The sequence below is a fragment of the Vicia villosa genome, linkage group LG5 (assembly GCF_029867415.1).
Source record: "Vicia villosa cultivar HV-30 ecotype Madison, WI linkage group LG5, Vvil1.0, whole genome shotgun sequence".
NCBI classification, from domain to species: Eukaryota; Viridiplantae; Streptophyta; class Magnoliopsida; order Fabales; family Fabaceae; genus Vicia; species Vicia villosa.
In genome coordinates this window covers 110,837,131-110,861,172 of record NC_081184.1, presented here as the reverse complement: position 1 = coordinate 110,861,172, position 24,042 = coordinate 110,837,131, and the positions used below count along the sequence as shown (strand labels likewise).

The window sequence follows — 24,042 nt, the reverse complement described above, 5'->3', positions numbered from 1 at the left end:
CTCTGACGATACAGACATTCATTTTCCATCAACTTTATTTGCATGTGATTGTACAGTATGCACAACTCAGTATGGTTGTGTCTGGTCAAGTCGACTGTGCAGCAATGTCATGCATACCTCAAATCAACTCAGTACGTCTGTGACGATACAGGCATTCATTTTCCATCAACTTTATTCGCATGTGATTGTACAGTATGCACAACTCAGTATGGCTGTGTCTGGTCAAGTCGACTGTGCAGCAATGTCATGCATACCTCAAATCAACTCAGTACGTCTGTGACGATACAGGCATTCATTTTCCATCAATGTGCATTCATAAACCCTAATTGACTTCACCCAATGTTCGTCTACATAAAGGAAGCCTCTAATGTGAAAAATAACACAACTCATTACACATCTCACTACACACTCAACAATGGCCCCTCCACAATACATTATCAACGCTCATGTTTTTGGCGAGACATATGACAACGAAGAAGTTGGTTTTCTGTTTAGAAACACTGAGGTTACACGATTTTGTTTAAGCAGAAAAGCAAATTCCAGTTACTTCAAAGAGAGATTAGAGACGAAGCTTGCACTGGGTGGTGTATTCCAAATTTTTTACCAATATCGATTTCTTCGTGGGGACAACCCGGTCAAGTTTATCAAAGTTGAGATCAAAGATGATGAAGACGTGCAGAATATGTTCGACAATCATGAGTATTCTGGTTACGACTGCATAGAACTGTATGTTACTCTACCAGAAGTTCAACCCATACAATTGGTTGAGTCACAAGTCATTGATGCACTTGAAGACGAGCAAGCAGAGGTCGACGTTGTAGATGAAGAAGAAGAAGCACCGGAAATAGAAATTGATAACTTTGTCAACGAGGAAAGTGAAGACGAACCGGAAGTTGTTGTGCCACCAGATCAAGTGCATATGCCTCCAGCGCACATGAGAAACTTGAACTTTGATGGGGATGAACCATCGACTGATATTTTCTATGATCCATATACTCAAACAGATGCACGGTTAAAAGAAGGAGACAGATTTCGTTCGAAAGAGGCATGTATCATGGCCATAAAAAGATTTCATATGGAAAACAATGTTGATTTTAAAGTTGATCGCGCCAACGTTGAGAGGTACAAAATTAAGTGTAGAAACACTGATTGTGGATTCAGGTTGCATGCATCATACAGGAAGAGAAGTGATTTATGGGTGATAGGATATATTTCCCAAGATCACACGTGTGTTAACACAAATGTTTCACAAGATCACCGTAAGCTAAGTTATGATATTATATGTCAAGAAATCTTGCCTCTAGTTGACAAAGATCCATCGTTAAAGGTTAAAACGATAATCTCTCATATCGTTGCAACTTACAATTACACTTCGTCTTATAGAAAGGCGTGGCTGGCGAAGACCAAAGCGATCGAACTTGTGTATGGAAATTGGGAGGATTCGTACAAACGACTCCCACGTTTCTTATATGCGCTTCAAATTTATGCTCCTGGAACCGTTACTATTTTAGAGACCCTTCCGGCGCAATCTCCAGACGGGACGTGCGTTCAAGGAAATGTGATATTCCACAGGCTTTTCTGGGCTTTCCGCCCATGTGTTCAAGGATTTACTTATTGCAAACTAATTCTTCAAATAGATGGCACTTGGTTGTACGAAAAATATAAAGGGACCTTGTTGATGGCTGTGGCACAAGACGGAAATAGTAACATTTTTCCTGTTGTGTTCGCTCTTGTGGAAGGAGAAACTGCTGGAGGTTGGGGTTTCTTTCTCAGAAATCTTCGGACACACGTTGCCCCCTAACCTGGACTTTGTTTGATTTCAGACAGACATGCTTCCATCGAGAGTGCGTACAACAATCCAGCAAACGGGTGGCAAAACCCACCTTCAACGCATGTTTACTGTATTCGACACATTGCACAAAATTTCATGCGAGAGATAAAGGACAAGGCTCTTCGGAAGACTCTTGTCAATGCCGGATATGCATTGACTCAACCGACGTTCCAATATTATCGACATGAAATTGTAGCGGCAAATCCAGATGCGGGCAGATGGGTAGATAATCTAGCTAGAGAGAAATGGACCAGATCATACGACAACGGGAAGCGATGGGGGCACATGACTACAAATCTTGTGGAGTCTATGAATAGAGTGTTTAAGGGCATTAAACACCTTCCGATTACTGCCTTGGTGCAAGCAACATACTATAGGATGGCTTCTCTTTTCACACGAAGAGGTGAGCGTTGGAGTGCAGTTCTAGAATACGGGCAAGTATTCAGCGAAACCTGCGTCAAATTCATGAAAGAGCAATCTGCCAAAGCCAATATCCACATTGTGACATCTTTCGACCGATTCAACCGGACCTTTAGTGTTAAAGAAACAATTGACCATAACAAGGGCCTTCCGAGAAAACAATACAGGGTTCTTACAGACGAAGGGTGGTGCGATTGCGGAAAGTTTCAAGCCTTTCGCATGCCATGCTCTCATGTAATTGCATCATGTTCGTATGCGCACCAAGATCCGTTAGCACTTTTATCTCCCATTTACAAGGCGGATACCTTGCTCGGAGTGTATAACAATGCATTTCAAGTGATGGCAAAGGAGGATTATTGGCCTGCATATGAAGGGGACGTGGTTTGGCATAATGACAACATGCGGAGAAAGAAAAGAGGTCGACCAAACAGCACCCGGATCAGAACCGAAATGGATCATGAGAAAATGGTACGAAAGTGTGGCATATGTCGTGAAGTCGGGCACAATAGAAATACCTGTCCTAACCGTGGATCAACCTCTACCAACAATTAGTTGTATGTCATTTGTATTTTGTATTTGTATTTGTACTGCTTATGTATTTGTATTTGTATTTGGACTGTTTATGTATTTGTATTTGTATTATCTCTTATTAAATCAACTAGTTATGTATTTATCTTGTAGTGAAACTGTCTTCATGACCCATACTTTCAGTCTGTATTTTAGATAGTCAAATACGCATGCTTTCGTCTAGTCTCATCAAGTCAGGCATTGATCAGTGTGCCTTCATTTATCATACAAGTTAGGCGTGCTTGTAAACAGTACGCAACAGTACTCCTTTTCTACCCACTACTATTATAAATTAGGGGTTCCTAGGGTTGAGTTTACACACAGAAACACAAACACCAAACACCAAACACAAACACAACAATGTCTCGCATTAGGCCAGATGGATGTCACCGGACAACAGAGTCGCCGCCCCGGAGATCAACATGGCGTATCGAACCTGAACCGGAGTATTGCAGAAGGAACGGACATGTCATATTCTCTCCCGTCAAACCTCCCATGCCGGTTATGTTTTGGAATATCTCTTCCGTCGAGCAACTCAAGAGGACTCTCATGACTTTTTTAGAGGGGGAGTACGAATCCGGCGAACAGATCAGAAGCATCAAGAGGCTTAAAACAAGAGTCGATGCAGTGACCGGAGCAACAATAAGTTTCTGGGATAACATGGAATACGACATTGATTGCATTCAAATGATGCATGGACCCAATGACATTGTTTTAACCGTAGTAATTTCTTAGATGTTTTAGTTTTTCTTTTTCTGTTGGTTATTTTCAATGTACCTTTTAATTAATAAATGAAATAATTTTTTCCATGAACGCTCATGTTAGCTGATTCACTGATCTTATTTTCTTATTTGATATATATTTTTTAAATATGTTAAAATAAAAACACAAAAAAAAAAGCATAAGACATTGGCGCCACCCAAGGTGGCTTGATAATTCAAATTGCACCTTTAAGCCACCCCAGGTGGCGCATATGAAGGGGGATTTTGGGTGTTGGCGCCACGGGAGGTGGCTCCTACGTGTAGGCCACCTCCCAAACCTGATCATACATGTAATTTTCCTGAAAAACTGATTTTTTGGGTAAAAAATTTTTTAAACATGGTTATTTGGATTTTTTTCTTATAAAGTGTCCGATTTTTTTTTAATGAAGGCTATATCATAAAAATGAAAATATAATTCACAAAAATGAGAGAAGATTAGGTCATGACCTTCTCAAAAGTTTGTCATATAAACTCTTTCTAGTTTATTTTGTGCAAAAATTTTCCTAATGTCTATAGATATAGATTAAAAAATGGTTAGGTAATTACATGTTAAGCCTTTTTTCCCAATTGGATAACTCTTTAAGATTTGGTCAAATAGGTTTATAAGATGGAGGTGACTTGTCTATATTCGATTAGGCTTGTCCTTTTCTCTTTCAGAGTCTCTTTTATTATATAATTCATTCCCTTGGTGTAGGGGGTATAAATGACTTAAATGCTCATCAATGGTCATCAATATTGATGTCGGCGAGTCGTGTGTTTTGGGAACATATTTTAAGTGTGTTGGCGTCACACTTTTACTATTCATAAAGGCGTGATGTGACGTGACATTTACACGCCTTAGGTTGACCTTTAGAAAATCAGGCCCACAATTTGCATTTACTTAACATGAACCCCACCATATTTCGGGATGTACACAGTCCTTAAGCGTGAGGTCCAAAGGGGCAAAACGCTTTAAGGTTTCATGTTTATACCACCAAATTCTGAGGTGTAAACAACCCCCAAGCGTGAGGCCTAAGGGGCGAAGCACTTAAGAGTGTCTTGTTTATACTGTCAAATTTTGAAATATACACAGTCCCCCGAAGCGGGAGGCCCAAGGCGCGAAGTGTAACACCCCATATTTTCCATTATTTAATTTAATTAGATTTTAAATTATTTAATTGGATTAATTGGCATTTTGGTAAATTATTGAGAAATATGGTAGAAATAAACAATTGGGCTTAGTATAGTGGTTAGCAAAAGGGGAGGTGTTAACTATGTAAGCCTTATTGAGACATTTTCTATTTTTCATAAAATAAGGGAAATTGGAAAAGAAGGAAGTTAGAAGCAAAAGAGCAAGTCTGAGAAATAGAGAAGATACGTAAAAAGGAGAAGAAGAGAAAGAAGAGGACCTTCGAAGTTTCGACTCAAGAGGTAAGGGGGGACTCTTTGGGTTAGTGATTATTATATAATCAGGGGTTCTCATACCCCAAAATTTGCCCATACTATTTCCCTTGTTCAAATTCAAATCAAGGTACAAGGCTCAAAGACATCCTCTCCTAAACAAGGCTCAAAGAATTAGGGTTTTGCTGTTCTGAGGGAAAATCAATGAACCAAAGGCTCCAAGGCATTCCATATGGTTTATGATGTTTCAAACTACCTCCATGACAAATTTCAGGTCTCAATTCAAAAGATTGATCACTCAATTGCTCAGAAAGTCAACAGTCGACTGGTTTGACCTAAAAGTCAACTATGGTCAAAATACAGTCAAAACTCTTGATTTTTTTGTCAACATCCTCATATTGAAGTTTCATTCACCATTTGATCAAGAATTGATCATGGTTCATCAAGGAAAGACCTTTGAAAGATTTTGAGAACTGGCGACTCTGGTGGGGATTTTCGAATAAAAGAGGAGTTACCTTAAAAGTTTAGGATTCACTTAATTGTTTTCTATTGTTTGCTTTGCTTGCTTTATTTTTTCAGGGCTGTTTCGGGAATAACTGAAGGACGAATCCTATACCCGGATTCAAGAACACTTAAGATTAGGAGTGGCATAGTCATGGCGACCTCTTTCACATATGTGGGAGATGAGTCAATATGAAGTTCACACTTGAGTTAGGACTCCATAGCATATGCACACCTTTCTCAAATGAGGGGGGGTCTATGTATGTGTCTGTGGGTGCGCCGGAGCTCAAGGACCTTTAGTTACCCTTAACCCATCTTGGCCTTTAGGAACGTAGCGGGGGGACTACTCTTGACAAATGTTGAGAACTAGTCGCTACCCGATGCTACAATTCAGATAGGTTCTTTCTCAAAGTATCATTGCATGATGCGAATGTATCATGTCCGAGGGTGCTTTAGAAGGGCTGACAATTCTGGATAACTCGTAGAACCCGTTGCTGATATCATCCTTACCCTTAGAAATACCTTTGGGGAAGGGTATCTCACATGATCTAAACTCCATGCAAGCCGAGCCTAAGGAAACTGTGTGAATTGTGTGACTTGTGTGACTTGCGTGACTTGTTTGTGTTTGCTACTAACCTTCGTTTCCTCGCAGGTTTTGTTGAAAGGATTTGTTTGTCCTTACTATCTCACACTAAGTCTAATGAACTGTATTCGCATAACATCATGGCATCATGACATCATAAGCATAACATAATTAACTAACCCTTTCAAGGATCTTAGGAATTTAGGGCGTGCAATTTCAGGTGCTCTTATCAAGGACTGAATACCTATCTAGGGGCAAGAGGAGTTATTTTCCTCTAGCCACATGCCTTCCAATTCAGAGACTCCGTACCTATCAAGGGGCAAGAGGATTTATTTTCCTCTAGCCATGTACCTTCAAATTCAGAAGTATCCCGAATTAGAGGCGATGACCCACTCGATATGGTGAGCTTGATTCTCAAAGAAAGACATTCAAAGACAAAAGTCAGAATTCTTCAGACAAAGATGCAACCAAATAATTTTCTAATGTTGCTAACTAAATGCCTAAAGATCCTTGAAAATGTTGCATTTGCATTCATAAAATCGCATAACAGGTTTCTTACAATAGATCTCTCATCCGACCTCACTGTTTATTTCAGCAAGAAAATGGATCTCAAACAATCTGTCAAAAATCTCCAAGCTCAGAATGCTGAATTCCAAGCTTTGATCCTTAACTTGGCCAAGGGGCAAGAAGAATTAAAGGCACTTCTGATCGAGAAGGAGAAGAGTCAACATAAGCATCAAGGTGGTCAAGATAATCAGAGATCCAAGCCTAAGCGGTCATTTACTCCATTACATATACTGTTGTCTCAAGTTCTCCAACAACTGCTCAATCAGAACTTGATAACTCTTTTACCTCCATATTCATTTCCTACCAATCCCACTCCTGGGTATAAGTACCATGCGAGATGTGCTTATCATTCGAATAGTCCTGGTCATGATACAGAGGACTGTTGGCAATTAAAGCACAAGATTCAAGACCTCATTAATGACAGGATCATTGACTTCAATTCACCTAAGGAGCCTCACCTGACTAATGCTGTGTATAATCGGAAAGGTCGCAATGAACACAACCAATCTGTGGGGACAATTCTGATCTCTACACCAGTTCCACAATAAAGACACAAGTCAGATGCACCTAGGCGACAATTCACAAAGATCAATATGTCGTCGGCTCAAACATTACAATATCTCTTGAAGATCAGATTGATTACTCTGAGGGATGCTCCTAAGAATTCTAACACCTCTGGCTATAAACTCAATGCAAGGTGCGCGTATCATTTCAACATTCCAAGACATTACAAAAACCATTGCTGGACATTGAAGAATAAGATTCAAAATCTGATCAATGATAGAGAAATCAAATTCAACCCTCCTGAAACTCCTGTGGTGATCACCGCTTCCACGCCTAGTCATGACAAGACTGATTGACGTCTAGACGGACGAACTTTTGGATCATTAGATCTACTTTCATTTGCAAGTTTCTTTTTTGTTTGTTTAAACATTTGACTCATAATAGACATTATCTGTTTTAATAATCATCATCAGTGCATTGCATATGCTTGTCCTGAATTAATTATTTCGCTATCACTCATTTTAAATTATGTCTTTACTTTGCATGTGTTTTGTGACATTCAACTCCTGCTAAGCTGTAAACCTTTTAAGGGAGGATGACGAAAACGATACCGCAACCTCATACAGTATGCTTTTGAGGGGACTATGCTGACGATGTACAGGCATTGTTTCAATTCCTAAACAGTGGAGATATAAGGATGTTAATCCCTCGTCAACCCCGTTGAGCCTAAGAAGTAGAAGTTTCTTTCTTGTACTAATTAAAACCCTTGATCATAACCTGGGGCAGGGTAGTTCGCAGTTAATTTGGCTGTGCATTCTATTTTAAGAGAATCATTCAGTATACCTTTCAACAAAGGTTTCAATCACCAGCGTTCATCCGCACACATCAAAGAAGTGTTGGAGAGGTCAATCAAAAGCCAATGATGGTTCATCAATCATTAAGCAAGGCAGTCAATATCTTTCAAAAAAAATGAAAAACATATATACAAAGAAAGCCTGCTAAGTCAAAAATAAAAAAGAAGACTTAGGCAAAAATCAAGGCATCCCGCTGACTGTAAGCTCAAAATAGACAGTTCAGGCAAAAGTTAGGGACATCAAAAAGATGAAAAAGAGAAGTCAATAAAATTCCTGAACAACACAATGTTGTGACTACCAAAAGGAAGAAGTGACTGCCATCTCAAAAGTTCTCTTTGTTGGTGAACCATCATCGTTATCAACGGTGCAAATCCAAAAGTCTCTTGGAACCTGATTGCATAAGTTGAATTAACTAAGCTTAGGACTGAAGATCATCACGAAGAGGGGTGGGTACAATCAAATTTTGAGCCTTTATCCTTTGTTTCTTAAACCGTGAACCAAGCCACGTTACAACCCTTGAAAGTCCTAATTGAATCATGGTTAGTTCGAAAGCATACTGTCACCAAAAAGGTATCCCGACTCCTTAAGGTTTACTACAAATGCTAGGTTGATATCCTGTTTTTTACAAACATCATGTTTTTATAAATATCATGATTTTACATCTCCAATTTTAATGTTTTTCAAAAACTCAAGACAGACGTATGCATTGCATCTCATGAATTCATTATTAAACATATTCTGCTACATAATTTCAAATGTTAGCAACAGAAAGAATTTGCACAGGGTACAACTAATGACTGAAAGTTATCCCGACAGACAATATTACTCCAAGAAGCCATGTCTCTTACATATACAAGGGGCATAACACGTTTTGCCCAACCAATCTGGGGCAATCAAGTCAAGATTCCGAGAATCTTTCAAGGATGCCAAAACAATCAGGGGCAGGCTCCCAAATGGGTCTGAAGCTACCGCCCGACCAGTCAGGGGCATCATACTAAGTACTAGGGGCATGTCGCCCATAGTGCACACCTCATAAAGTCCTCGCGAGGCGAATCTTTCTAAAGTTCCTACTAGCAGGGGCAAATATATGCAAGTCCAGTCAGACATCTTAATCAATACTCAGAGGGGTGTCCTAATCAAATCCAGAAATGGTAGTTACTATAATACTGGGGGCAACTTCCAAGACACTCATGTCTCCTCATAGAGCTGAGTTCACAAGATCATATCCCCACAGAGTAATCATTAAGAAGACATCTTCAAATGCTCTCGTCCCGACAAAGACATGGCTCCCCAACATAGTTTACATCTCCAACACTACATCTCCAACACTTTGCTCTTCTCCAACATGGCTTATTAATATCTCTAACCCCCAATCAGGATACATCAAGTTACCGATCATCCCCAAGCAGAGATCATAAATCCCCAGCTGAGCATCTACAAGATAAGATCAAACATCAAAATTACAATGACATGGAGATCCATCTTCTCAATCAAGATGTATCAAATAGCATAGTCATACATCATAAATCATAAACATATTCATACATTGCATAATTACCCCCCGAACTCAGTTTTTTATTTAAAAGGTTTTTCCTGTTCTTTTAGCCTTTCTGATTAATTTGGATAAAATAAAAGTCGGTGGCGACTCATGCTTAACCGTACATTTCGATAAAAAAGTCAGTTCACCGTATTACAGGGGTAGTGAACTGATTAGGATTGTTGTTTGGTTCGATTGCATGTTTTGGTTTTTGGGGTTTTTGGGGATTTAGGTTGTTAATGTTGAATTGATGCAATTGATGAATTTGATGAATAGTTTGGTGTTAAATGACTTCTAAAACGTGTTATATTTGTATTATAATATGTTATCTGATGATGTTTTTGGTATGAGACTGTTTTGGTGCGATTTGGATGAAATTGGGAGAAGAAATATGTTAAAATCGCAGAAAAATTATGCATCTGTGAAGAATGCCTCGACCTAAGCATCAGATGCGTCGACCTAAGTATCAGTTTACGTCGACCTGAGTGACAGTATGCGTCGACCTATAGGGTCAGCGTGCGCATACCCGAGGGGGACAGGAAATCCAATGCGTCGACCTGAAGGGGGTTTGCGTCGACGCATAACATCCAATTTTTGACAAATTTTCTGAGGGGCATAACTTTCAAACCGTACATCCGTTTTGAGCGCCGTTTTGAGCGTTGCGAAGCTAATTTAAAGCTTTATGTGATGAATTGATGAAATGGGCAGTGGCCCTATTTTATTTTAAATTTAGATTTAATTTAATGAATGGACTAATGCATTGTGTACATATATGTGTGAATGTAACAATGTGTTGTTGAGGTGGTGTAGCCACTTGGATTTCATTTTGATTTGGGTGTTGTTTTGACATGATTATATGTGATATAACTAAATGATTGTTAATACATGTGCATGCTTATTGGTGATGAGGCAGTGAGTTGTAATGAGACGATGCGAAGCATCGGATCAATGATGTTATAAGTATGACATATGTGTACATTCATTCATATGCATTTTGGTGATGGATCCCGGTGATGTTGTAGATCAAATGGTGGGCATAATTCCCATTGTGTGGAATTTGTGCCGGTTGGATTGTATCTAGATGATGAAAGATCAGTTGGATGGGTCTAGCCCATGTATGGTACCACATGCATAGTGTTAGTCGTTCATGTGCATGATAATATAGTATGATCAAATGGTTGTGTATTATACTTGGTGATGTGTTTGATTTTGGTGTGTGATCCGTTGTTATAAAATCTGAATACATGTTGAGATTGGGTGAATGTTAATGCTATGATGTTTTATTACTTATGACTGTATAATACTTATTAATTTCGAATGAGACTCACCCTTACACGTTGATATTTTCAGATTAAGGAGTAGCGGCATCTTGTTTTGGTGAGGATAGCTCATAGGCTAGTCCGTAGTCCGTGTTGAGTCATGCTCTGATTTGTAACACTGGGGAACGATAGACTTAAGAGTTACTTATGATACTCTATTTTATTGTTTTGGATTATGTATCATTTGGTTTATGTTTTGGTGATGTCTTACGATACCGTTGAATGAAATTCCGTTGTGTCGATGATGTATTTTGATAATTTTGTGAATCGTTCCTAATAAAACATGACGAACGACTTATGGTTTTTCATTATTTTTATTAATTGTGGCACCCTTGCTTTATGTTTACTCTGATTTTATTTTAATTTTCGTGGGGGTTTAGAAGGGTGTTACACGAATCGCTTAAGGGTTTAGTGTTTACACTGCCAAATTTCGAGATGTACACAGTCTCCCAAACACGAATCCGAAAGGGGGCAAATATACCGCCAAATTATCGAATGAGTCTGTCTAGGATATCTTTATACGGGATATTAGTGGCCATATCGTGTGATGTTACAATCCCTTTCGCTTTCGTGTTCAAGGATTTTAAGTGTTGCATCATGATTATAATCTATAGGAACTTATGCCATTTTCTAGGACATATGATTGCTAACCTAATAATAGGTTTTACACGCCTTCCCTAGGTGACTTTTGTTTTACTTTTATCAGCGTATATCAGGCCTTGACTTCAATTGTCAATGAATTCATCCTCATCTCATTCCAAAACCCTTGAATTTTTTTTTCCGATTTTCCTTTTAAATGTCGAAGCCCGAAGCCTGCTCTTTCGTTTACTCAGGTATGGTGAAGTATTCTTTTATTTTTTGTTCGACCATTTATTTATTTTTATTTATTTTTCACGGCCATAATTTGTGAGTGTGACGATAAAGGGGCGATGATATCACCTGTCAACGTGGCTAAGAGGTATGAGTTGTGGAAACAGTGTGCAAAAATGTCGAAATGTTTCACTGGAAAGGTGGATTAGGATTTCGTGGTTAGGGAAGTATTCGACATGACTTTTAATAGTGATTCTCTAAATAGTGACACTAATTCGGTGTCTTCTTCATCAGGTTCTGTTAAGGTTATAATGGTTCTTCACATCAACTCTTTTAGCAAAGAGGTGTTGTGCTATGAGTCGAAATGCATGGAGGAGTTGGATTTTTCAAACACCGATGACGAAGAAGACATCATCTTAGAGCCTTGTGTCTAAGGGTGTTCATTAGTTCGAGAAAATCAAAATCAAACTGTAATCCAAACCAAACCATTGTATTTGGGTTGAACATTTTTTAGTTTGGGCAAAAATCGAACAAAACCAATGAAATCTGATGTTAATTGGTTTGGGCAATATATTTCTAAAATTCTACCTACAAGCCTGTCTACCTAGATCAACCATATTTAATTCGTATAATTTATATCATCGTTGTCATGGAAAGTAGTATACGGTATTCGACTTCAAGAAGAAAAAAATGAAACACCATTTGTGATATTCAAAAGCTATACGTAGAAACGAACAAATTAGGGATTTTATATCATTATGAAAAATTATTTGATTTAAAATAGATATTGTTTAAAAACATTTTTGCACATTTATTTGTAATGTATTAGCTCAATCCAACCCCAAACCAACTCGATGTTCCTCAATTTGGTTCAGTTTGGGCTTTATCGTAAAAATATGCAAATTCAACATAAACTAATCATATACTTTTTATCAATTTGGACATCATATTCTCTTGAAACCGAACCAAACCAGCCCACGAACACCCCTACTTGTGTCCCGAACAAGAAAGTTTACATGCATCTATCGCTATGCAAAAATAGTCTAAACGCTGGAAATAGACACATAGTTGCTACCGAATTTTATTTATTCCTAAGGAAAGGAAAAGAACGGTAAAACCCTAAGAAAGAAGGATAAGATGGTCATTGAAACCAAATACGCATTTGTGGGTTGGTTATGCGAGGGGAAGGAATTATTACCCCACACATTCGTTGTACTCAACGGGAATCTTTCAGATAGCTAGGTTTGAATGTCCGCCTAAATGTGTGTTTCTTTCTTAATGCATGCCTTTATTTTATTTACTGGAAATGAGTTATATGAATGAAACAAATAGTTTTTTGTTAGTGTGCTCGTAAAGATTTCAAAATCGTGTACATACGTATTCCCAGGTGCAATGGAAAATTCAAAGCGTCGTAGTTCAGGATAGAAAATAAGTATGTGTTGGTTGTTTTTAAGTTAAGAAAGTGATTTAGACGCACGAAGGCATAAAATAATTGATTTGGTGTGTTGATTTGATTTTAAGGTATTTTAATTTAAATGACCGAACGATACGGCATACGCCAACCAATCAGTTATTCAAGGAAAGTGTGGATGTACATCCACCCCTCCAATTATTTGTAAAAAATGTTGAATTTAATTGGACTATAAAAATAGTTTTGATTATGTACAAGTCATGAACTATTTTCAATTGACTGATGAGGAAATTTAAATGCATGTTTTTGTATTTTAATATTTTAGAAGACTAAAATAAACTAAATTAATCCAAAACATATTAAAACTAGATTAATTAAAACCAATTAACCTAATAAAATAAATTAATCTAATCAACAAGATAAGGTAATTAAATTAAAAAACTACATAAAATGGAAATAAAAACAACAAATGTAAATAAAAATAAGGTGAAAATAAAAACAAAAATGGAAAATAAATAAAAAATAAGTGCATGGTCAGAGGGTGTAAATTGTGTTGGGTCGGTAAAACAAAGGTAGTGTAAAAAGAAATTGAGTCAGGTCCAAGGCTGGCAAATGAGAGGTCAACTCAAGAGAGTCAACGTTGACTCTCCCTTAGGACCATCAAATCGGTTCACAAGCGAGTCAACTTGATTAAATGAAAAGTGTTGGATTTGATTGGTGAAGGAAGTAAACATGATGAATAGTCCTGATCACAAGTCAATAATAAGCGTATAGTGTGTATGCGAGTGCCTGATAGAAGTAAAAGTAAGCTAATTGAGTGGCCATCATGGGGCTACGTGTGAGGATGCTATGTGTAGTAAGAACAAAATTTGGTTCTGCAATATATCTCTGAGTTTTGATGATAACAATGGAGTATTTGTGAAATAACTATTTTGTGTTCTGATGTTTTTTTCTGTGTAAGAACATGTTTATCGAAGTTAACAGATCAAACAAACACTATCAAGATGTGCGCTGAAGATCTTTTACGAGTTACTATGTAGGACATAAGTCGCAAGCATATTGAAGAAGCAAACAAGTTCTGAAGACTTAATCATGTGAAGACTCAAGTGTAACAACTATACTCATGCTTCAGCATTTAACCATCAGAAGTCTCTGAAGATGAGAAGATAAATGTTACCGTTAACAATGATAAGTACACAATACGTATAAGCTTTATCCCACTACCTCTCCATTAGCTTGATGTATGGAAAAGGACAAACAGACGCTACTATTCTAAATCATTGTGTAACGACTCTTTTTTTTTTCAATAGCCAACTGCTCTTCAACGACTCTATTTTCTTTGGCTATAAAATAATAAGATCATATACTTTATTGTTGTTGGTGTTTTCATTATCAGAATATAACCAAACCAACAAACAGTAGAACAACAACAAGAACAACTGTCTTCAAATGGCTTTTGCATCATGTTGTTGATTATAAGAGGATCATTTAAGCTTTTCAATTACAAATCCACAATATGAATATCGTGCTCTGAGGTGATCATTAAAGTATGAAGAACAAGGGATGTTGTCCAAAATGTTCTCAGAAGAATCAAGACGAAGACATTCTTCTCTTTGCAACATCAAGATCAACAAAGTTGTCATAAACTTAAAAAGAAGAAGATGTAAGAGATTTAAGTGCTTTGGGTTGTTGTCCGTGAAGAAGCTACTTGAAGAAAAAGAGACCACACATCACGCTACAATACAATGTAATATTCTTAGTGTGTATTAGGATCTTCCGATGTACTTAATTGTGTTTACATTTGCTTGTGTAGAAGCTTTTATTGTAAACAAACATTGTGAAAAACAAACAGTTGTTTGTTCCTTCTAAAGGACCAGTTTCTCAGAAGCTTTAGGAAGATATTTTACAATTATTCTAAAGGACTTGTTGGTCAGAAGATTTAGGAAGATATTGTGTTCCTCAAAGGACTGATTAGGTCAGGAGCAATCACAGGCGGTTTCCCGTGCAACGTTGTCAGTCACCGGTGGTTGCCCGTGCAAGGTTTTCAGTCACCGGAGGTTGCCCGTCGAATTTTAATCAGTTTGATTATAGTTGATTAAGACCTTGAGTTCAAGGCAAAATCACCTTGGTAGGGTGGACTGAACTAGCTTGAGGATTTCTCAAGTGAACCAGGATATATCATGTGTTCTTTACTCTTATGCTTTACATTACTGTTTATGCTTCCGCACTGTTTTCAAAACATCACTTAACATAACCATGTTTAGAAACGAGAATGTATCAAAAAGTGAAAAACCCAATTCAAACCCCCATTTATTGTGTTTTCTTCACACCTTCATGTGTAAGTTCAAGAGTGCGCCTAAGAGGGGGTAAATTAGGTACTTTAAAAAATTATGGTTTTGAGATTCAAGTTTTTATTTTTATTTTTCTAGTTTGGTGCTAGAGTTTTGAGATGTGTTACTTTCTTTTCTGGTTATGATTTGTGAAAGCGGTAAATGCGAAAAAGTAAATAACACAAGGATGCATCCTAGTTCCCCTCACAATCTGAGAGTACTCCAGTCCCCTTTCAACACGAAAGAGATTTTACTATTGTTAGGACTTATACAAGACCAACACAATCACCAAGAACAATCCTCTTGTAATTACCCAAGTTGAAATAAGAACAATCCTCTCAAACTCAACTCTCTTGCTTCCAACAATCCTGGATAGCAAGGAACAAATCAAACAAGTAGAACGAGAAAATAATCCTTTCCTTTCTACTCTCTTGTTTCCAACAATCATGGACAATAAGGAATTACAACCAAATTAAGAAATTATTTTGATTAAATAAAGTTAATGAGAATTGCTCAAGTGTTTATAAGAATGATATGAATTTTCTGGAATGTTATTAAAATATGTGCAGAAATTTTTTAATGAAGTATTAAGAATAAAACACTTGTTTGAAATTTTGAGTGAATAATATGATGTTAATTTGCAATGGAATAGGTGATTTATAATTTGAAATTTTGTGTATTTATAAGTGCACAATACCTCTATGAAACATGGTAAAGTTTTAGACATTTTCATGAAGGTTTGCAATAGTTTAAAATAACAATGGTTCATGAAAAAAACATAATTTTAAATTATGTTCACTACTTCTTAAGGCAGTTAAAACGGGTCACTTGACTTAACAAGTTTGCAACATTTTTCAAATTTCAAATTTAGAAATATTGTTTCAGAATGTTGTAAATTGTTGCGGTTTTTGTGTTGTTACGGCCAGTCAAAATGCCACAATTTACCAATAACTGAATGTTTGAAAAAATTAGAAATTCGAACCAACCTAATGCAACATCTATTGATTTATCCAAGTCAATAAATTATATTTGAAAGTGATTTAACATGGTTCAAACGCAATACAAAAATTATATTTGAAAATGATTTAACATGGTTCAAACATGAAAAAAAAATATTTGAAAGTGATATTGAACACAAATGACCAATGCGTGCAAGTGATTTTTTGGAGATTAATTGAGCACTAAGTTTATCAATATAAATTCATGGTTCTATCTTAATCAATCAAGATCCATGCTAGTCTTCAAGGTAAAAGTCTTAAGTTATTTGATGCTAGCTTTCACACATGATGAGTCTTGAACACTTGAATTGAAAAAATGTACTTGAAGCTTTTTCCATACTTTTTTACATGATCATTTAATTTTTACTTTGTCTTCATCAAAACACATTGGATGGAGAGTCTTGACTTCACACTATGAGTGCCCTGAGGGGTATTTAAGTGGGTCTTCTTCATATCCATTTCATTTTACTCATCTCTCTCTCTCTCTCTCTCTCTCTCTCTCTCTCTGTCTCTCTCTCTCTCTCTGTCTCTCTCTCTCTCTATATATATATATATATCCCAAATGCTCTCCCTTATCTCTAGAAAACCGCCACCTAAAACCTCACTGGAAAACGCCTCAGTAATAGGATGCCACCAATACCACCACCTAAACCCTCACACCACCGTACCTGAAGCCAAACCCACCACCGCCTTCATGCAAGCCCTTAGAACCCTAGGTCATAAAAGCATAAAGTATCTTGTGGTATTTTTTATGTGCTTTAAGTATTTGTGTTTTAATGTATCTGTTACTTTAATTATTGATTGATAGTATTGCGTATTTGTAATTTGAATGTATTCTATTAGTGTGCTTGTACTCTTTTTATCATTTGAATTCGTGCATAATGGCTTCGACTATTTTCATTAGATTGTACCACTCAGAACCCTCCACACTTCAATAATGATATTCTCTTTATTCTTGATTAGGATTTCCTTTTTGAGCCAATGTAATTACTATTTTGGCATTTCCACAGCCACAACTTGAATCACAAGTTAGAACCTTTTAAATTTGGATGTTATAGTATTTGATTTGAATCATGTGTTATTTCTTATTGGAATCATTCACCTTTGAAAATTGGAAATAGTTTTTTTAAAAATTTATTCGAATCACATTTTCTTCTTAATTCGAATCACAGCCTCACTTGATCTGAATCACTTGTTATCCATGATTTGAATCATGAGCTTTGAAAATACCCCTTTATGGCCTTCCCATATTGATTCAAATCATAAATCCTTCTTGATTCAAATCACGTGTTGAAAATTCCAATTTCCATCTGATATTTAAATAGTTGTTTCTTTTGGTGAAAGTAACAAGTGTGAAACCTATGGTAATGCCCATATAGACAAAATGTGATTTAGTCTTCTATTATTTGTGTGCCCATCAATTTCATCATGATTCTTTCTTTTTTTCACCATTACAACTTCTTGACCATGAATTTATGATATAAATAATCATTTTTGTTGCATCTTGTTCTTGTGAAATTTGTTGTTGTGTTTGAGTGATTTAGAGAGAGGGAGTATATTAATCTTGTATGTGTTCATGGTTAATCAATTTCTTGATAAAAATCAAATCTAAGGCACATTCATCTAGAAACTTGATAGAACCTTGTGTGTATTCTTCATTCACCCTTATCTAAAACACTTTACTAACACCTTGTGTTTGTAGATCTCTAGAATTGTTCGTCATCTTCCTCCTTATTCTTGTTCCCATATTGAGTACTTTCATCTATAAATATTGAGTGTTGAGGGAGACTAGTGAAACATTAGGGTTACTAATGTTTTTATGTGAAGTTTGTTGTTAGTAACAGATGCATGCATCGTTTCTTGAATGCAGTTTGGTGTTTGTTATTATTCACCAAGAATATAGTTTCCATTATACTCCATGGAAGACTTTGGAGAGACTAAGTATCAATTGTCCATAGGGAGAAAATGGAAGTTGTCCATTCTTAGTGAAGTTGGAGAAAGATTGCTAACAGAAAAAGTTGGGAGTTATTTGTTAATGCTTGGTTATAACGATAGCTTGGACAAGAGATTAGTAGAATCAGGTGGATTACCACATTCAAATAATTGGCGCAGAATTATTGTGTATAGCAAGGTTATTGTATCAACGTCCTTTTATGATCTTGACTTTTGTTAGCAGTTTGTAGTGTTTGCATCAATAGAGATGATTATCATATGATCAAAATGTTGTAATAAAACTTATCAAAATAGTGTAAAATCGTGATTATTTCCATATGATTTTAACATTATTGAAGAGTGGAGTAGGAAATGCGAGGACGACAGCTGAACCACTATATATCGTTATTAACTACCATACAATTGCATCGTTACATGTTTGCATTGATTGTATACCACATACGTTAGACTTTGCTAATAGAGATTTAATGTATAAGCGTATGTCTATGGTGTATCAATCTATTTGAAGTATCATGACTTCAATAAGGTCTAATTAGAATCTATGTGCTATGTGTTTCAAAATAGCTTTGTTAAAAAGCTACTTGTGTAGTCTTGTGATTGACTTGCATTCGAATCAATCAAATGCATATAGAATATCATGTACCATTTGATATGGATTATTTCATTGAGACTCTTCCAAGATTTCTCATTATGTGTTATGCTTCAGCACATATTTATAAAATCTCTAATTTCGTACATGGGACCTAAAATTGTTTTTGAAAAAGTCTAACAAGGAATTAGTTTATTCAACCCCCTTCTAGACTGACTTGTGTAAATATTCTCACCCAACATGTCGAACCCTTAGAACCCTAACCCTAAACAAGAACCCTAACCTAAACCTAACCATGAGTCAGCCATAACCACCGTCTCAACCTCCTTAAAACCTCACTGGAAAAGATGAAGTTTCATCTTGTCCAACCACCTGCAACCACCAAAACCCTGAAAGACTCTTAACCTAGCCCAAACAATCCAAACTCTTAACTAAACTATAGATCGGGCCACACCTGACTTAGAAAGAACCCTAAGCAACAAACTTAAAAAAACAAGCCTTAGTAGTATAGATCTAGGTTAGTGAGCATTAAACCAACCCAAACGCAATAAAAATCAATCACAAACACGCATGCATCATGTAAAAGACAGAGAAGGCAACCAACCTACGAGAGAGGATATTGTCTTCAGTGAGAAAATAATCCACGTAGGTAAAAATATATTTTCTTTTTAAGTTTTCTTTCTCCTTTTATCTTCTAACTTCTTTTCTTTTTTGTTTGATGTGAGGTGCGATGATATTGCTGGAAATGGATGCAAGAAAGCTTAGGGTTAGTGTTGTTCTTCGATGTGAAGAGCAACAAGTTTAGGGTTTATCTATGTAAATCATGGCTAGCTTTTCTGTTCATTAGGTTTGTTATTTATATGGTTAGAATTAGGGTTAAAATTTGTTTTTGATTTGTTAAGTTAGGAAAGATTAGGTTTTTTTGTAATCTGATTCAATTAGTTTAGATTTTTTGGGCTTTTCAATGTTTAGTTTAAACTCTCTATTATTTGTATCAATCATCATAAAAAATATATTCAATTTGTGCACGATTGGATTTTTGTTCATTTTTTGCATCTTTGATCTTGTTTGGATTTGGTACGTATGGATTAGGGTTTCTGTGGTAATGGGACTTGGACTTTGACCCTTTGACCCGACTCAATTTAATAATAAAAATACTAATTGAAAAGAAAGCTGATTCTTGAATGACTCAATTAAAATAAATAAATAAATAAATAATAATAATAATAATAATAATAATAATAATAATAATAATAATAATAATAATAATAATAATAATAATAATTGAGGAGAAATAGACCTGACCTGACTTAATTTAAAATTAAATAATTAAAAAATGGACTCTTAAGGACTTCTAGACCTAATTAACTAAATTAATTAATAAAAATGGTAATAATAAAAATGAAAAGATGAAAGTGGTTATGTCATAAACCAGACCAAAAAATGAACATAAATAAATAGATAAAATAAAATAAAAGACCAAAAGTTAGATGTCGTCCTACTTCTACTTCTTTGGTATTGCTATTATCACCATGATTAGCTAAGTTATATTTTGTTGGGATTATATTTCTATTATATTATGACATATAAGTATTATTCTTGATCATACTCCCATTTTATTTATCCAATCCTTAGTTTTTATTCTCGTATTTAATTATTGTGATGTCTTAATCAATTTTGTGAACCTAATTTTTTATTGAGAAGTATTCTTAGTTTTGACTAAGGAAGTTCATTTATGCCTAATATGATTTATAATTTATTTTGTGAACTTAAATTATGGTTGAAAGACCTTCTTCTCAATGTTACTTTCCTCGCCTTTAATTTAACATTTTGCTTTTGTCACTACTTCACCTATCGACGCTGCAAGTCTTTGGGTGAGAGACTCATTGTCCCTCCCTAAGACCATTTTAAAATGCTCATACAAATATTTTTCGGTTTTGATGGATTAGCTTGATCGTTGATTCGTTGAAGCTGGCAGGGTATTCTCTCAATGATTATGACGGGTCCTGTCGCATGTTGAACAAACTAGTGGTGTCCAGCTTTCGATGTCTACTTGGAACAAACTAGTATATTAGATTCTCCATCGGGTTTTGATAGCTAATGAGGAAGAGCCTGGAAAGGCCCATATGTTATCTCAAAGTTGCATCCCTAAAGATGTTAGACAAGAGCTTGCACTTCAGGGAAACAAGTGCCCCAACTATGGTCATTTAAGTGTTGATGAAGGCCACATACTCATATGATTAATTGCGCCATCGAACTTAGCCAATGACAATGGTTTAAGGTTCACTGGGACGGGTGCCCCCATATCTCTCCTAATAAAGAACGTTGTCTTGTTGGCTCTATTGAATATAAATAACATTGTCTTCATAGGTTTGGCTTTGACGATGAAGGTCGTCCATAGAGGCACACATGTCCTCTAAGACGTTTTCCTTGTTGTCAGACTCTTTGTTGGTCGGAGTAATTGACTTCTTGTTCACCTTGATGTGGGATGAGTGCAAAAGATAATACCTTGTTGAATGGCGTGAGGGTGACCCAAGTCAATTTCAGTGGAACCCTATGATGGGCACCAATTATACTCGCTAAAAGTACATTAAGCATGACAACCCATAATGGGCAAGGGTTATCAGAGGCTTTAATGTTATTAGGGTATTGAGAGTTAGTTTATGTAAGGTGAGAAGCTATTGTATAAGTGTATTCCTTGGTGTTATTGATTATCCCTTCAGTGTGATGATATTGATGTATTTATAGCCCAGGGGTCTGAACCGAGTCTCCTATAATTTAGCAACCACCATGAGCATGAGTGGTTAATTCCCTGAAATCCAAGAGATAAGTTTAAGTCCCATGGCTTCCTATATAATGTCTATTGACGTAGTACACGCGATGACGCGTTATGGAAGAGGAAACAAGAGACTATGACGATACATTTAGACAAGGAGCGCACAAAAAAAAAAGGACTAGTGCAATGGTGACTAAAGAAGGACAAATGGCTTGAAGTATGTCACTCACCTTGCCTTCAATGTCTCTCTAATTATACCAATACACATTCCTAAAAACGTTTATGAAAATTCTAGTAACACACGCTCGATGTCAAACTGGATGTTATGACATCCACAATTACGCAGCACAGACAATAATAACAAAAAGCATAAAACAGTAAAGAACACACAAAATTGTTTACCCAGTTCGGTTCAAACAACCTACTTTGGGGGCTACCAAGCCAGGGATGAAGTCCACTATCAGTAGTATCAATTCAAAGCTAAACTCCCCCGTTTACAACTTCTCACTTAATCACTACCCAATGACCCTTCTACCTAGGTTCTACCTAGATATGGAATATCTTTATTCCACTCCCCCTCAATCACAACAGTGATTACACATACACAATAAACAATTACAGATAGAAGACACACTTCAAAAATACACTTTGATCTGCTTAAAAGCTTCAATCAAGAGACACACACTCGTGCTTAAAAGCTTAGAGTGACACAAAAACACAAACTAATTCCAATGTAATCATCAAAGATAATAGCGTGGATCACAAGAGACAGTTACACAATAGCCGTTCTTCACAATACACAATCTTCTGTCTGCGTTCCAAATTAGAATTGCAGTTCTTTTCATATGCAGTCTTGGGCCTTGGGCTTTTTAAGAAACACATTAGGGTTAACAAAGTTAACCTAATTCACACGCTAACTGTCTGTTACACAATGTGCTGTCAGTAGGATCTTCTGAACGAAATTTGCAGCACTCAATAAAAAGTTTCCTAAACAGATAAAAGTGATAAATCAGGAAACACAATTAATAAAAACTAACAGTTCCTGCTGTCACACATGGATGTCATGACATCGATGACATTCACTACAAAACCTGTATTAGCTCCACACATATATGCAACCTGCATATACACAATCAACCAGGTATGTTTTACCAATAATGCAGCTAACATGCAAACACCTTCAGTTTATACCTAGGAATAATTTTTTTCTAACCTTTTAACAAAAATAGATATACTTAGTTCCTAGTCATTTATTTCTGAAAATATTATTTTTGGACTTGAAACAACAACCCCTTAAAAATAAACTATGGCGTGAATGAAGTAGCTAATTCGTTAATTGAACTAAATGAACATGTTGCCCCAAATAATATTAATTTCTATATATTTTATTATTATTGTTGTAAACACGATACTTATAAATAAATAATTTTAAAAAACTAAAAGTTAAAAATTAGAAGAATTAAATTAGCACAAATATATACATTTTTAAACTATAAAAAAAACGATTATAAACTTAAAATATATTCAAATATTTTTTAATAGAATATCACTAAAATCGTTGACCCCACTCTACTTCCCTCAATTACACCCGCTAATCACGCTTCAACAGCCCCTTTAAATCTTAGGTCGTTTTAACTTTTAACCACTCCCATTTTCTTCTTTAACTTTTTTTTTTGTCGCTTTCTTTTACTCTTACTTTTCTTCTCTCAATAATCTCCACTCTACGATACACTTACAACACGAAGGAGCATTCACCTTTTCCCACTTATACCCCCAGGTTTTGCTTTCTGACGTCACCCAACCTCATCATAAAACGCAATATTTTCCAAGGACACTTTTGTCTATCTACCTTAAAGCTAAATACTTAATCTTTCATTTATTAATTTGTCCCTCTCATATAATATTATCTGCCCTTTTAAAGTTTCTTTTTCTATTTTCTTATCACTTAATCCGTATCTAATTCGAAGATCACGCACCTTCATAATATTATTATTATTATTTTTAAATGGTGGAAACAGCAAAAACAAAACAAAAAATTCTCAAAGGGAATTACGCAAAGGGCTTCTCGATAGACAACGCGCTTGTTAAGAGCGTTAATAGCAATCGCGAAGAGATACAGTGTAAAACGAGTACACGTCTGAACACAATTGGATAGTGGTGTTTACATGTTCAAAACGAGAGTAACTAAGCTAAGCAACTATTTTTCTTTACTACTATTAACTGAATTAGATAAGAGTAGCATTAAATTAATAATGAGAAATGAAAAATGAAAAATATAAAAAATAAAATTCCAAAAATTACCCCTAAAAAGCAAGTTGCTGTAAACAGCACTTCCCCACTCCATAAGTACT

The 24,042-nt window shown here is 36.0% G+C and overlaps 1 protein-coding gene across 1 annotated transcript; it reads left to right on the top strand.

Annotated features, from left to right (window-relative positions):
* Nucleotides 1–415: 415 nt before the first annotated feature.
* On the top strand, nt 416–12,068 carry LOC131605161 (uncharacterized). The gene is made up of 3 exons (XM_058877552.1): nt 416–1,754; nt 1,824–2,234; nt 11,929–12,068. Exons 1-3 carry the CDS (start codon nt 416–418, stop codon nt 12,066–12,068), a joined length of 1,890 nt encoding a protein of 629 aa, XP_058733535.1.
* The last annotated feature ends 11,974 nt before the right edge of the window (nt 12,069–24,042 follow it).

What these genes read in the sequence shown, in the direction of transcription:
- LOC131605161 (XM_058877552.1), top strand. Translation starts at nt 416, where the DNA reads ATGGCCCCTCCACAATACATTATCAACGCTCATGTTTTTGGCGAGACA. An exon ending in GGAAGGAGAAACTGCTGGAG is followed by an intron (nt 1,755 to 1,823) that starts GTTGGGGTTTCT and finishes GTTTGATTTCAG; the next exon opens with ACAGACATGCTTCCATCGAG. An exon ending in TTCTCTTTTCACACGAAGAG is followed by an intron (nt 2,235 to 11,928) that starts GTGAGCGTTGGA and finishes CTTCTTCATCAG; the next exon opens with GTTCTGTTAAGGTTATAATG.